Source organism: Limulus polyphemus, unplaced genomic scaffold (assembly GCF_000517525.1).
Source record: "Limulus polyphemus unplaced genomic scaffold, Limulus_polyphemus-2.1.2 Scaffold2012, whole genome shotgun sequence".
Lineage (NCBI taxonomy): Eukaryota > Metazoa > Arthropoda > Merostomata > Xiphosura > Limulidae > Limulus > Limulus polyphemus.
Window position 1 is genome coordinate 80,052 of NW_013667622.1, and position 14,755 is coordinate 94,806.

At 31.8% G+C, this 14,755-nt stretch overlaps 1 protein-coding gene across 2 annotated transcripts in view; it reads left to right on the top strand.

The window, feature by feature from the left end:
* LOC106465648 (ubiquitin-conjugating enzyme E2 N) overlaps positions 1–6,326 on the top strand; it is a 28,179-nt gene extending 21,853 nt beyond the window's left edge. Inside the window, exon 5 of one of the 2 annotated variants that reach the window (XM_022393588.1) lies at positions 3,670–6,326. In XM_022393588.1, the coding sequence (XP_022249296.1) occupies positions 3,670–3,674 (5 nt within the window). In that variant the 3' untranslated portion in view covers positions 3,675–6,326. Of the gene's footprint in view, positions 1–944 lie in introns of both variants that reach the window. The other variant, XM_013925883.2, reaches the window with a different exon arrangement.
* Positions 6,327–14,755: the final 8,429 nt, after the last annotated feature.

The window sequence follows — 14,755 nt, forward strand, 5'->3', positions numbered from 1 at the left end:
ATAATAGAACATCTGCTGTTATTATTCTCATCAGTGTGCATGGTTCTTTAACCTGTTATTTATAAATGATTATTAGGAGTGTGTGTATCTCATCATAATAGTAGATGCGATATGTATCTAGATATTGATACCATAATATGATACCTAGATACAGAAGTTTTCCCAACAGTTTGTTACAAAGTTTGACAGTCTTGTCTGTAATTTATTATCTATATTACTAACATTGCCTTATTTAAGTACTTCACACTTTAAAGTGCTTTTTCAAAATCTCAGCTTTGATCAACTAAATGGCAGTTGGCAAGAGAAGTGAAATTTAAAAAAAGTTAATGTCTGTCTAACTATTTTGTTATTGTTAATTTGTTATGTTACTTTACATGTAATGTTTTGATAAAAGAAATGAAGACAACATGTAGTACTCAATACTCATCTTCATTTATTGAATCATTAATTTTAGCAAAAATACTTTATTAGAAATTCTGATTTTATCCATACAACAGACTTATAATGTTTACTGAAAGCTTGCCAAATTTCGTGAAGATAAATAAATCGTATTGGACGATATATCGATACAATCGTATCACTGCTTCACGATACGATACTGATTATGGAAAGTAACCATGTATCCTCTAATTAACATCCTCAACATTTAGGTTTTCTACTGAAAGTGAAATTATGTCAAAGAATAAAGTATTATGTACTATTTTATATTATGTATTTTATATATATATATATATATACACACACACATACAGTGTCTTTACTTTTTTAAAAAAAAAGTATAAGGTTGCCCCAGGGTAGGCATCCTATATAGGGTGACAAACCTGTACCACTTTGGTTACCTCTAAAAAATTCTTGACAGGATGATAAATAAAATTGTCATTATGCGGAATTTTTAAATATGTATTTATCCTCAACACTAAATAACCTATATATTTTTATTTAAGCTCGAGAGTGGACAAGACTGTATGCTCAAGGCACCTAAGGACTTGATCTCAAGTTAGGAATACTAAAATACAATTGGATACAAGTGTAGATGAAGCCATGCACAACATTCACCTTATATTTAACTCTTGATTTTTAATATCAGCAGCTCCTCTTTAGTTGCTTAGTGTTTTTGAAGGTTAATACAGTATGTATGTGTGTCTCAAACACAGAATAGTCATCACAGTATCAAAATTCCTGGTATTTTTTTCTATTCTTGTTAACTGACTTGGGGTTTCTAAGAAAGCAAGGAATTACATATGAATGTTAATTGTAAACTGGTGCAACTCTTGCTGTTTTGTTAATAATTCTTGTATGGGATATAATTTCACTCTTAATATTAAACAAAATAGAACTACTTAAATCTACCAAATATTCATTAAAAAAATAATAGGCTCAAACTTTTCTTGTTGTTCATTTATAAAACAAAAGCATGTAAATTTGTTATTAGCTCATCATCATCACAGACGTTTTTTTTTTTTCAAATCATATTTGTATCCTGTATATTGTAGGATTTCACTGATTAAATTTTTAATGTCTAACTGTACTTTCTTTTTGTTATTATTGCTTCAACTATATTCCATCCTATAATGGTCAAAATATTGTTAATTATAACATATTGCTAAAAGACTCATTGATACATTTGTAAGTAATTATTATCTTGGCATTTCTAGTTTTTTTAAAAGAAAAAAAAGCATTGCATTTTGTCAGTATGAGTGTAAAAAAAGTACTTCCTATATGACTGCAATAAATTTGTTGTATGTAGTAGTCATCATGCAGTTATTTTAAAATGTTTTTGTTGTTAATTTATGTAGACAGTTTCACTTGTGAATGGCACTCTCAAATTACATTAGGAATGAAAATAAAATTTCCAGTAGAGCTAAAAACAAATGTTATATCACAGCTTGTCAGAGCTACTATCATAAGTCAAAATGTTTGTGAAATTTGGTTGGAATAATGAGTAATATTTATAATGTTAATAAGTTTCTAGTTAAGGTGAAGGCCTGTAAATACTTGATTGTTTAATAGCCAATACATATTACACGACTATGTTCTGAAGTTCGGTATGTGTGTATTTTTCTATGCTAGCAATTGTACAGTTTATAATATGGACTTTGTCAGAGTGATGTCTTGACCTCAAGCACTTGTGATTATTAGTATAACTTTTTCTGAATACTTCTTTAATAGCAATGTATTAACTAGTCTCATTTTATTTCCCTATGTATATTAAAACTAATGTGCATTTTTCTGTAAATATTTTGAAACAGCCACATTGACAATTTCATTTATTTTATGAGTGGAATATTAGTTATAGCATTTACTTCATTCAGGATATTAATTATTAACTTGTTGGAAAATTGGAACAACATCAGTTAGATGCAGCTAAAAGAGTTATTTCCTTACAAGTTAGTCAACGTTATGTTTGTAGCTATTGTATAGTAGAATTGTTTTTTTATATTATAAATAAACAAATTCAGCTCATCCATGACAAGTATGTTGGCATTAAAGGTAGCCATACAAATGTTGGAAGTTCTTGGAACAATCACATATGACTTTTTTTCTTTATTTAAACATAGTAGTAAAGTAAGGAGGCTTGACTTTTTTACTTTTTTTTTTTTTTTTTTTTGTGGGGATGGGGGGGATAATGAGCAGGATATACACAGACATGAAGGATATGACCAAAGGATTGTAGGTTGTTTATTTTAATGTCCATAATTTATTAACAAAATTTTACAGAATAATGTTTCATTATTGTTGAATTCACCATTATATAAATTCAGTTTGTATTGTTTGAATAGTTCTCTGAAATATATTTTTATATTCACTGTTAAAATATGGTCACTAGTAATACATTGATGTAGCAAATTGTACATAAGGTATGATATAAAACATATATATACAAAATAAGTATTAAAACCTGTGTAACTGAGGAAAAAGAAAGTTTCTTCACTACAGCATTTTACTTAACTGTATTTTACTTCAAAATTAACACAGAAACTTTAAATTGAGGTACACTTTGATATCCAAAACTTTAGCACTACATATCAAAGTTTATTGTTGAAATGAATTGTAATTTATTTTTTACACTCAATTTTCTGGCATACAAATGAAAAGACACTATTAAAAGGGATGGTAATAACAAATGGGATTCATTTAACATGAAAAGTTTGTAGAAATCTGTATGGTTTACTTTATTCTATTTGATTGTTTAACAAAGGTTTCAAAGCTTTCACTCTTTGCCCATCTCAGGCATAATAAGTTTATCACAGTTTGAGATCCAGTGGTGTTGTTAGCTGATTGTTCAACTTTGGTTTTAAGTTTCATATTAGAAGTGCTTCCTTTTTCCTTAATCCCCATTCATCTGTTGCAGAGTATTATTTTGAAGTGTCCATTGTTAGGCTTTTCACTATAGTCTTTATTTAGATGGTTGTACATACCAGAGTTGTTGGAAGGGTTCTTTTATGCATGCTCCTTGACTCTGGTAGCTAGGGTTTGTGTCATTGACCCGACATAGTCGTGCCTGCAGCATGGATATGTGTATTGATACACCACCAGCAATCTTTTTGAAGGAGGAATTTTGTCTATGAAGAGGAAAAAATTACAGAATTATTTGTTTGGGTTGAATATCACTCTTAGGCTGACTTGGGGATAAGTTGATTGTGGAATGTTCTTGATTTCTCTTTTTAGTTTGATGCCATGAGAACCAGTGAAGGTTAACACCAAGGTGATAGGACACTTGGGATTGTTGAAGTCTGGAATTTTAGGGTTGTAAACTTTATTAATATATGGAAAAATACTTTTGCTGATGAATGCTAGAGGTAAGGCAAGTATTTTTTGATATTCATTACTTCATCATGAACATTACAGTAAGAGCTGGTAAGCTTATACATTCTATGAATTAGAATGTTTATTAAATTAATTTTGTAACAATCACTTATGAATGTGCTGAAATGACAGTACAGACCAGAAAATGTGGTATTATGTAGTTTCGAACCTGTTGTTCAGGTCGACGATCTCTAGACCTAAAAGGGGCAATTTAGATTCTTTTTGATCTTCAACTGTAAACTTGATATTCCTGTGTTTAGAATCTTGAAACATTTTGACGTGGCTCTGTTCTCTGGATACAATAAAAGTGTCAGCAATGTATCTCTTATAAACTAAAGGTTTAAATTCAGATGGACAGTACTGTAACCAGTTAGTTTTGTGATAAGATAAAAAATATATTAACTAATATGGGAGCAAGTGGTGAGCCCATGGCCACACCATCAACTTGATCATATGTCTTATTATTTAACACAAAGTAAGATTCTTTGATTGTAATTGCAAGTAGTTTAGTGAATTAATTTTTAGTTAAGTCATTAATTTTAGTGTCATCAGGAAATAATAAATCACTAGTTAATTTGATTACTTCATCAAGTGGGATGTTAGTATTTAAAGACTCAGTATCGAAATTGGTGGTGTATACAGAGCAATTAAAGGAATCTTTGACGGTAAAGTTATTCTTGGTAAATGGAAGTAACATGACACCCCAAGCTTTAACCATCCAAAAAAGTTAGTTGGGTAAAAGCATTACCCACATAAACCAGTGAAGAAAGTTGTTGAAGTAACAAAACTATTATTAGCATGATATATCTAATGGAGAAAGCTTCTGATGTAACAGCTTAGTATCCTTTGCAATGAGCACATTAAATGAAAAGAACTGTTTAAGTTGGGAAACTCTTAGTATTTGAATACTTAGTAAACATGACAGTCAAACATGTATAATAAAGGCAGTTAGTTAACTGTAATATTTTTAATTTTGAAAATATAATTCATAAATAAGTATAATTAGATAGTAATTTCACTATTGCTTCTATCAATTTCAGCCTTTTTGTCAAAAAACTGGTAAGTTAACTTCATTTTCATGGCAAACTTTGCAAAATGAGCGATATTAGTAATATATAGTTTTCGTAATGTATTCCTTCCAAGTAATGCAATCTTCCTTGTCTGATTAAGAATTAAGATGCAACATTTGTATTTCTAACATTCTTATTTTAACATTAGGTAAACACCTTAATACTAGGAATAGTGCTATTTTAATGACATGTTGTACACTTTCCAAATGCATACCTTGGGTAATTTAGATGTTTATGAAAGAAAGATATGAGTGGTAAGTTATTTTTCTTGCTGTTATTTTGTTTGACAATGTGTGGTTATATTAAATATTATGACCTCAACCTTTTGTTTTTATTATGACATGGCTCAGCTTTTAAACATTAGTGTTGTTGCTTTAAAATAAAATCCATATTGCAGAATTTAACATTTTGACAATGTTTTCCACTTGGTGACATTTTTATTGGTATGTACTTAAGTAACTCGTTGTTTGTACAGTATGTATCGTATTCATAACTTGTCCCATAAAACTGTTTTCTGTTATTGAGATTTTCCTGTATCTTGTAGAATTCTAATATTATTTATTCTGTAAGCTAAAATTACAGTAGTTATCACTTAATGAATATAATTATTTATATGCAACAGTATTTGAATTATTTAATAAACCTTTCAATACACATTCAAAGTAATTGTATGTAAGGAAACTACATAGCAGGGATTAATTTTTATACTTTCCATTAATATATATATATTTGTTATTTTAAGTTTGTAATTCTTAATAAAACATACTTAACATTTCCCACTCAAATTTACTTAACCCCAGAAAAGATATAAAGTATCTTCGTTAAAGTTATTTAGAAGTGTCATTGATTTAGAAAACTATACTATAAACAAAACTAACATAGGCAAGGGTTTAGCATTTGTGTGTTTCCCAAATAATGTTCTTAAAAGTATTTTATTCCATATACAAATGGGATATTGTGGATGTGATAATACTTATTCATTTTTTGTCCTCGAGAGAGTCGGTGGTAAATTTAAGGACTTGCAATGCTGAAATCTAGGGTTTGATTCCCTCATCCCCACCCAGTGGTAGAGTGCAGATAGCTTATTGTGCAACTTTGCACTAAGAAACCAACAACCACTAGTTACTATTTTCTTGGTCTAACATTGCTATAATCACTGTCATGGCTTTTTTACATTACAATTGGTACAAAAAGTTTTACTCGCGTGCAATTATCTTGTAGTTGTAATCAGAATTACATAAAATTTTCCAAATGAAATTATGTTTCTATATAAATAGATTAATAAAATATATAATCGTACCTTTCCATTTTTCTCAGTAAATTATTCAGAAAATGAGCACTGCCTTGGAAGCAGAATAACCTTTGTTTAATGACAACACCAAGAGAAACAGCATCAAAATTCTTTAATCTTAGAATATCATTTATGTTTAAATAAGGTATAAAAAAAAACAATACAGTAGTCTTGATCATTGTTTTCTCACCTTGATGGCCAAATATTTGAATACATATGAAAGAACCGTGCAAGATGTATAAAGTTACTGTGTTTCTTGTTTCTCCTTACCAGTTTTCAGCAGGATTGGCTTTGTTTATTTTGAATTGGTTTCAGTAAATTAAAACTATAGATTTGTTTTACAGTGTTTCTCTTTACTGTCCACTTTTATATAGCAGTTTTGAAAGTTTCAGACGTGTTTTCAGGTCACGAAGAGTTTAGATCAAAAATATTACTTTTAAGAAATTTCAAGTAAGTAACAGAACTTGTGCCATTAGTGAAGACATATTTATGTTTTAACTCAACCCTCTAAGCTTTATAGTAGGAACTAATTTCTCTTTTAATAAAGGTAACTTAGATAATTAAGGTTAATACATACTCCTTAAAGCTACTTGAGGTTAGGGTCAGTTGTAGGCTTGTGGTGTGATTGTTATTCAAGTCAGAGATAAAACTTGTCAGTGTTTAGTTAATGTTTTCTGTATCTTGTAAATAAACATGTTTATCAGAAACTAACTGATCAATTTGAATAACTGAAGAACACTACATATGACATTTCTTTCAGAATTACACAATACAATTTAATTTGAATAAAGCCTACTAGATAAATCATGGACTTAATACAACTAAGGACAAAAGGTAAACCTGAAATAGACCTCATGAAGATGAGGAAACTTTGAGCAGATCAAGTTCTGACCAATAGCTGTATTATTGGAGCTATATTCAAATTCATCTAGGGCTTTTCGAAAGTGCTACATCACTCAATTCAGGAAACTCATCATTACCCCAAAAAAGGAAATCAAGGTTCCAGCAACTGTATCTCTGATTTGTCTAGAATGCTAAACATTGTTAGAAAGTAACCAAACAATTATCTGATGTACTGACCAGTAACAGGGAAATATGCACCTACACTAGTCCTGCTTAAAGACTTGATTTTATATAGTAGTTCATAGCTGGGTACGTTCTGTTCACATCAAACATTTAACTAAGTACAGGCAACCCGTAAGAATATTTAGAAGTTACATGAATATGCCTGAACGAAAATATATTAGTTTTCTAAGTTATAAATGAGATATAGCCATAAAATGTGCATACTATAGCTCCACTTTCCCTTACCTTAAGAGCATTCATGGTTCCGTTTTAGCTTTATAATTGTAAACAGTTTTAATGAAGGCCCATTCTTGAAGTAAGAGACAACATGACCATATTCACTGAATGATAACATCTATATTTTTAGTTTTAAAAATAACATAAGCTCTGAAGTAAAAACATAAGTACATATATTAAAAACTGTAATGAAGAGATATATATGTTAGATACAAGTATATATATAACAGACAATTCATAAATCGTACCCTTTAACTTAAGATAAATACATACAAGAATATACATAAAACCTTTTAAGAAAGATAGGAGACGAAAAAGATAGCTGTGTATGTTTTAATACAGTCTGTAACATGGTATGTATAATAGTTTTCCACTGTTTGATTTAGATATTATTTAAATTTTAAATATCTAATTTTTGTAAGTTTCTTATAATTACACATATCAAGCAAAAACCTTTCGATTTTTTTAAATTCTAAATGCTTTCAACCTTAAGCAAATATTTGCTTTTTAACTTTTATATACATTTACATAAACTTTCAACTGTAAAGTTTACACTTTGAGATTTCATATACTATTACACTTTAAGTATAGATCTTTTACATCTTCTAACTTTACATACTTCTCCAAAGAAACCTAACTCGTAGTTTACTTTACACATTAAGCTTAGTTTAATTTTCTTTTTAAGCACAAAGGTACCATATGTAATACTGTGCCCACCACACATGGTTTGAACCCCAAGTTTTAGTGTTATAAGCTTTTAAGTTTACCACTGAGCCAGCAGGAGGCACAGTTTAAGCATCTAATGTTTAAATCGGCAATTTTTATATATATTTTACATGTAAACCATAATCTTTGAGAACACATACATATATATATATATAGTGTTACACTTAAAGCACACAAAATGTAGATATTTAAACTTTAATAGTGTATTAAAGTGCATTAAAGTGTATTTGTTATTAACAAGTTCATAAAATCACAACACATTAAGGTTGTGATTAGCAAGTTCATAAAATCACAACACATTAAAGGTTGTGATTAGCAAGTTCATAAAATCACAACACATTTAAGGTTGTGATTAACAAGTTCCTATGGTTTAACCAACTCATTTAAGGTTAAACCATTCATACATATATAAGTGAGAAAATTTTATCATTAATTTTGGTTTTAACAGCTTAAATTCTTAATGTTTTCTTCCAAGTTTTTGCATTTGAAATCCTTGACATAGTTTCTATCTTTGAAAAACATCTTAGATTTTTACACAACTTTATGACATCACGATGTGTATTTTATACCATGATTCCCCAGTACTAAAACTAGTCTTAAATCTAACTTAACCGTCCAGTTCAATTTGCCTGTACACAAAAGATAGATCCCTTACACTTGAATCAAAGGGTACCTTCCAGTTTATCCAGATATTTGTCCATTTACAGTAATGCTTCAATGTTAACACATTTATCTAGAGCTGTAAGTTCCTTCTTTTTTGTGATAACTTAAGATGACTAAGCATTCACTGGATTTTAGCACTGGTTATTTAACGAAGCCTACATGGCAGTTGCTTTATTAAACATACATCATCCAGGTCTATGTAATGATATGTTATTTTTGCCCCACCAGATAGTCATCTGGTACCACCAAAATACCTGAAAAATTAAGAAGCAGTTCATGGAGTTTCTGTTTCTATGTGAAGGTCAGATTGGTAACAAAATCCTCAATAGGCAGCTAACCATCTATCCCATTGCAATTGTTGAAATTCTAACTCCATCAGCCTTAAAGTAGTTGCATTACACAGAATAAATAGCATGATGATTATTTCATACTATCCTTTGCAAGTGCTGAAACCAGCCATGAATTTACCTTAATTGTTCTTATGTTCATAATCCTCTGTTATCTCCACTATCAGTGTTTAAGATCAAACATCTTGGCTATTTAATCTGCACCCTTTCAGTGGCAAAGGATATGAAAGAATCAAGTGTCAGAAGCAGACACATTATATCAACTACTATGGTTCCCACCCCTCTTATTCTCCATCATGTCATAAATGGATTGAAGAGGAGAAGGTACAGAGGATTAAGACTCAATTGCATCATGTACTGTGAAGACGAATATGGTAATGCCTCTTTCAAACCAGAATCATACTACTGCAATTATTTCCACTGCTACAGTAAGAAATACACTGTTCTTCCTGTATAGTCTATCTTCAACCATTGCACATTATGTTGCCCGCTGCAAATAAACAGGTGGATATATTGACTTCTACCCCCATTATTACTTCATCTAGTTTCTCTATAAGTTGGAGAGTCAGTCTCTGTGTTCTGGAACCTCTGCTACCTGATGGGAATCTACCCTTTGGATCCTGAGAAAGTCCATCCATTTTCTATTAAAAAAAAAAGAAAACTACCCAACTACATCTTAACAACTTAGAGAAGAAAACCTACCTGGTATGTTGGGTGTACTGGCCCAGATCGTTTTTAACTGCTTAATTTGCTTCATTTCCATGTAATCATTGTAATCAAATGCTGTTGGTAAATTGTCTTAAATACAGTTTTGATTTCATGAACATTTATCAGTCAATGATATCAAATGTTCTACAGAGGTTGAGTACATATTGAAACAATTTTGGAACCTCATCATGTCATCACATCCCACATTGCCACATCTGGTCATGCTCTATTTGACAACATTGAAGCCTTTAATAACTATGTTGATGATCAACTAACACAGAAAATTGTTTCCTCGATGTAGTCTTACATTTTCAGATACCAATGATTGCACATAATAAATTTGTTTTAGATGCAGAAAAATTAAAGCATGCAAGTGAGAACTATGGAAAAGAAACAGGGAATTAAATCAGCAAACAGAAAAACCACATGATGATGCTAGTAGAACGATTAATATGCCTGGATAGGTCAACTATGAAACAACAAATTTGCTCTCTAAAAGGCTTAGACAACTTGAAATCAAACACCACTACTGGATCAAAGTAAGTAATGAGACATTGAACTGTATCCTGTATAATAATTTGTTTCTTTAAACATGGTTTACATTTGTTTTAAATTGTTAACAGAGAAACAAGAAATAGAAGATAACAAAACAAAAAATTATTTGAAACAGAGTGACTATTTCATTTGTTACTACCTTATGTCTTGTAGCTATGGAAACTCTCTCTAATTTACAACTGCCATAAGACTTCACTGAAAAATATGGATCAGGATAACTTATGTTGCCAGAGAAAGTCATTATATCGACTGTTGACATCCTTTGTTCAAGCTTTAAAATCTACTCAATATATGACAATTTTTCAGTATCATTATCCAGTTGCTGACTGATTATGAAGTGGCAGCCAATATACATTCATTCAAGTTTAAGAATAGTGGCATTTCATGTTTAGGCTTGCCACATTGACCTCAGTCTTTACAATTTTTTGAAGGTTGAATAAAACACCCAGTATTGTTTACTCAGATTGGCAAGTGAAAAGCACTGATCCAGGAGGCAATGACAGTTCTACTGAAAGTTCTACTTAAAATTTCTACACATATACTGCGAAATAAAAGCATTTGGAGTGACTGACTGAGAGTAATGTGTGGTACTTAGTGACCCCTAGATGGTAGTTACTGATTTCAATTCTACCTGTTAGAAGATCTAACTCACCTGGTCTCAGTCCAGGAAAACAGGTAATACTACAATGAATTTGAGAGAACCTCTATAAATCTTTCTTTGGCTCTGTTCAGTCTTTTTACTGACACACAATTACTTTTGGAAGGACTTCCTTTTTTGCAGCAAGACATCAGATTTGACAATCCCTTTGGAAAAGTGTGATACTGTGCAGGCTTGCCTCACTTGGTCTCATCTAGATATCTTGTCGTCAAGAGACAATTTTTAGAGTACCAACCACAACTACTTCTCAACCAGATAGGGAAATCCATTCTGTTAACAGACATAGTGGTTTGTTAGTCTTGTTTACAGAGGTACATGCCACCAGCAATTTGACACCACTGAAAAACACTGGGATGCAGGTGAGAATTCTTGGTTCATGAGCTGATGTGGGGGACAGTATATTCATTGTTATACCTTTAATTTTCCTGCTTATGGCAGCTCAGTTCCTTCTGCAAAATATTTATAAAAGAAAATAAATATTATTCATAATTTGCTAACAAAATAAAATATTAGTAACATAAATTTTGTAGTAATTCTTGAGAAATTTACCAGTAATTGAATAAGTCAAACTGATTTCAACCAGCAATAAAAGCACTTTGTATGTATGGATAAAATCAATAAAGGAATACTTAATTTATTAACAATGCTCATCAGAATATTATACTGTTACGACAGCGGAAGTCACGTGACGCTAGTAACACGTCATGATATTCTAGAAGGATCATGTCTGTTCGTGGCAACTCTGGTATTTTCTACGCGCCCTCTATTCTAGTATATAAGCGTGCCATGGATCGGAACGAGAATAATTGCAGATTGGAGAGAGAGAGATACAGATAATCGAGTCAACTCGTAAGTAAAGTGCGTGAATCGTTGTGAATTATAGCGTGTGTTTAAGTTTAAATGACTGTGGAAATTCTGTGTATTGCAAAGTTGTATTGAGAAAGAATAAATTAGTTTTATTTAAGAAAGGAATTATATCGGAATTTTACGGGAAATTAACAAACGAACAGAGACGTAACAATACAATAAATAAGTTTGCATGCAGTTTAAAAAAATTCAAGGCCTTGTAATATTTATACTTTCATATAATCTACATAAAACAATTTAATATCCATTCAAATAAATTCAACCTGAAAACTAAATTATAACTAGACTAAAAAGCGAAGAACCAGAGGTAATTTTAAAACGCATAAGGAAAAAAGGCACTACAGTAATTTGGGTTTGTGTTAAAGTTTATCCGCAGAGTAACGTGAGGCCCGTCTCTGCATAGCCATTACTAATTTTGAATTAATAGACTAAATGGAAGGAGCTATCAACTGTTGGGCTACTTTTGTCTGAGTGAATAATGTGATTTGAACATCAGTTTTATAATGGCTTCAACGGGATAAGTATACTACTGTGGCAACAGAATACAAACCATGAATCATCAAGTTCTTAGGCTACATAGTAGCCACTAGGCCTAGTTCAGCCAACTTTAGTTTGTTTGAAGTTAAGCACAAAGCTGCACAATGGGCTATCTGCGCTCTGCCCACCACGGGTATCGAAACCCGGTTTCTAGCGTTGTAAGTCCGCTGTGCCACTGGGGGCGCCAACTTTAGTAATAAAACAATTTTAAAGACAAATCCCTTAGATCCTGTTCAGACTTTATCAGAAATTTAATAAATTGTCAGCGTCAGATTGTTAATTACCTCTAATTAAAGCTCCATCAATGGAACAATGATACATCAACTGGGACACTTTGAAGACGCACCTTTATTTTATTTCAGAAAAACAACAGAAAGTCACTTATGGTATTGTGAAAACATTTACACAATGAAACATGATACACGTTAATACAGGCCAGGTGGTTAGGGCGCTCAACTTGTAATCTGCAGGTTGCGGGTAAAAGTAGCCCAAGACTTGGCAGTGGGTGGTGATGACTAGTTGCCTTCCCTCTAGTCTTACACTGCTAAATTAGGGGCGGCTAGCGCAGATAGACCTCGTGTAGCTTTGGGCAAAATTCAAAACAAACAAACCTTTCTGTGAAAAATCTATGAATTTCAAGTTCATGATAAATTTTTAAGAGCTATCTCCGGGTATATGGTTTTGATGGAATGTAAACTGTTTTTGTCATTCGTTTCATCAATACGGCGCAATGACGGGCTGCAATAAAGTTACTTAGCAACCATTGTGAATATTTCTAAAAACTAATTTGACATAAGAGTCGTATTCTTAGATCTATTAAGTCTCTTTTCTCCAATTTACTTAACTTATTCAGGAATAGTAATTTCACATCAACTTCCAGGTAACCCTTTCTTTCAGAAAAACGGGCGAAAAGGCCCATCTCATTGACATCAAAGATGCACGTTTAGCCTGATGTTGATGTTACTTTTCATTCTCGCTTTTTAGAAAATGAAATATTTATTTGCCTTAATAATACAAATTTAAAGCACCTACTGTCCCTCTTGTGAAAGTTCTGTTAATTTTCAGTCTATAATTAATTTTTATCATGTACCTCCAGTTACCACTATTCGGTGGTAAAAGAGTAGCCCAAGAGTTGGCGGTGGGTGGTGATGACTAGCTGCCTTCCCTCTAGTCTTACACTGCTAAATTAGGGACGGCTAGCGCAGATAGCCCTCGTGTAGCTTTGCGCGAAATTCAAAACAAACAAACCTCCAGTTACGTGGTCTTGATGAAATGCAAACGGTTTTCGTTTTAAGCCAATTGGTTTCATTAACACCGCTCAAGGACTGACTGCGATAAGAATAATTAACGACCGTCGTGAACATTTCTAAAAACTATTTTGACATAAGAATGGTATTTTTAGATGTATTGAATAGGTTACACACGGGGCAATGACGGGCTACAATAAAGATTGTTTTGAGACCGTTGTGTACGAGTCTAAAAACAAAGTTTATATTAGAATACTATTTTTAGATCTTTAGTCCTTTTTCTTAAATTTTGGTGAATTCTCTTACAGCGATAACGTTTTTACATCAACCTCCGAATAGCTAGAAACACGGTTTCGATACACGTGGTGGGCAGAGCTATCTATTGTGTAGCTTTGTGCTTAACTACAAACAAATAAACCTCCGAAAAACCCTTTCCTGCATGAAAATGGACGAAACTGCATCACATATGGACAAAATCATGCACGTTTATCTCAACAATAATCTTTCTCTTAATATTCGCATTTTCGAAAAATATATTCTGCACTACATTACTCTTCAAGAGTATCGATTTTCCATGCTGAGATAAATCTATGAATTTAAAATCCATAGGCCTACTATTTTTAACGATCTCTTGTTTTTATTGAATGCAAAATGTGTTTGTGTCTGACCAGCCAGTTGGTTAATTGAAAACAAGAAATTGACGTGGTTGAAAAGAGTATGCATTTTGAAAAAAGTCTTCAACATTAATGCTTGGAGACGGCTTGAATGGGTAATGAAGAAACTCTTTAATATAAGTTTAACATAACAGCAAATGTACAACGTTTTGACAAGGTTTTGTCATCATCATGTACGTTTTCTTCATTACCCATTCAAGCCGTCTCCAACCATTATTAAACTCTAACTCAATAATAAATCATGCTATTGTTGCGTCAGCGAGGTCACGTGACTAATATCACGCCACTTCTTTCTCGAACCTT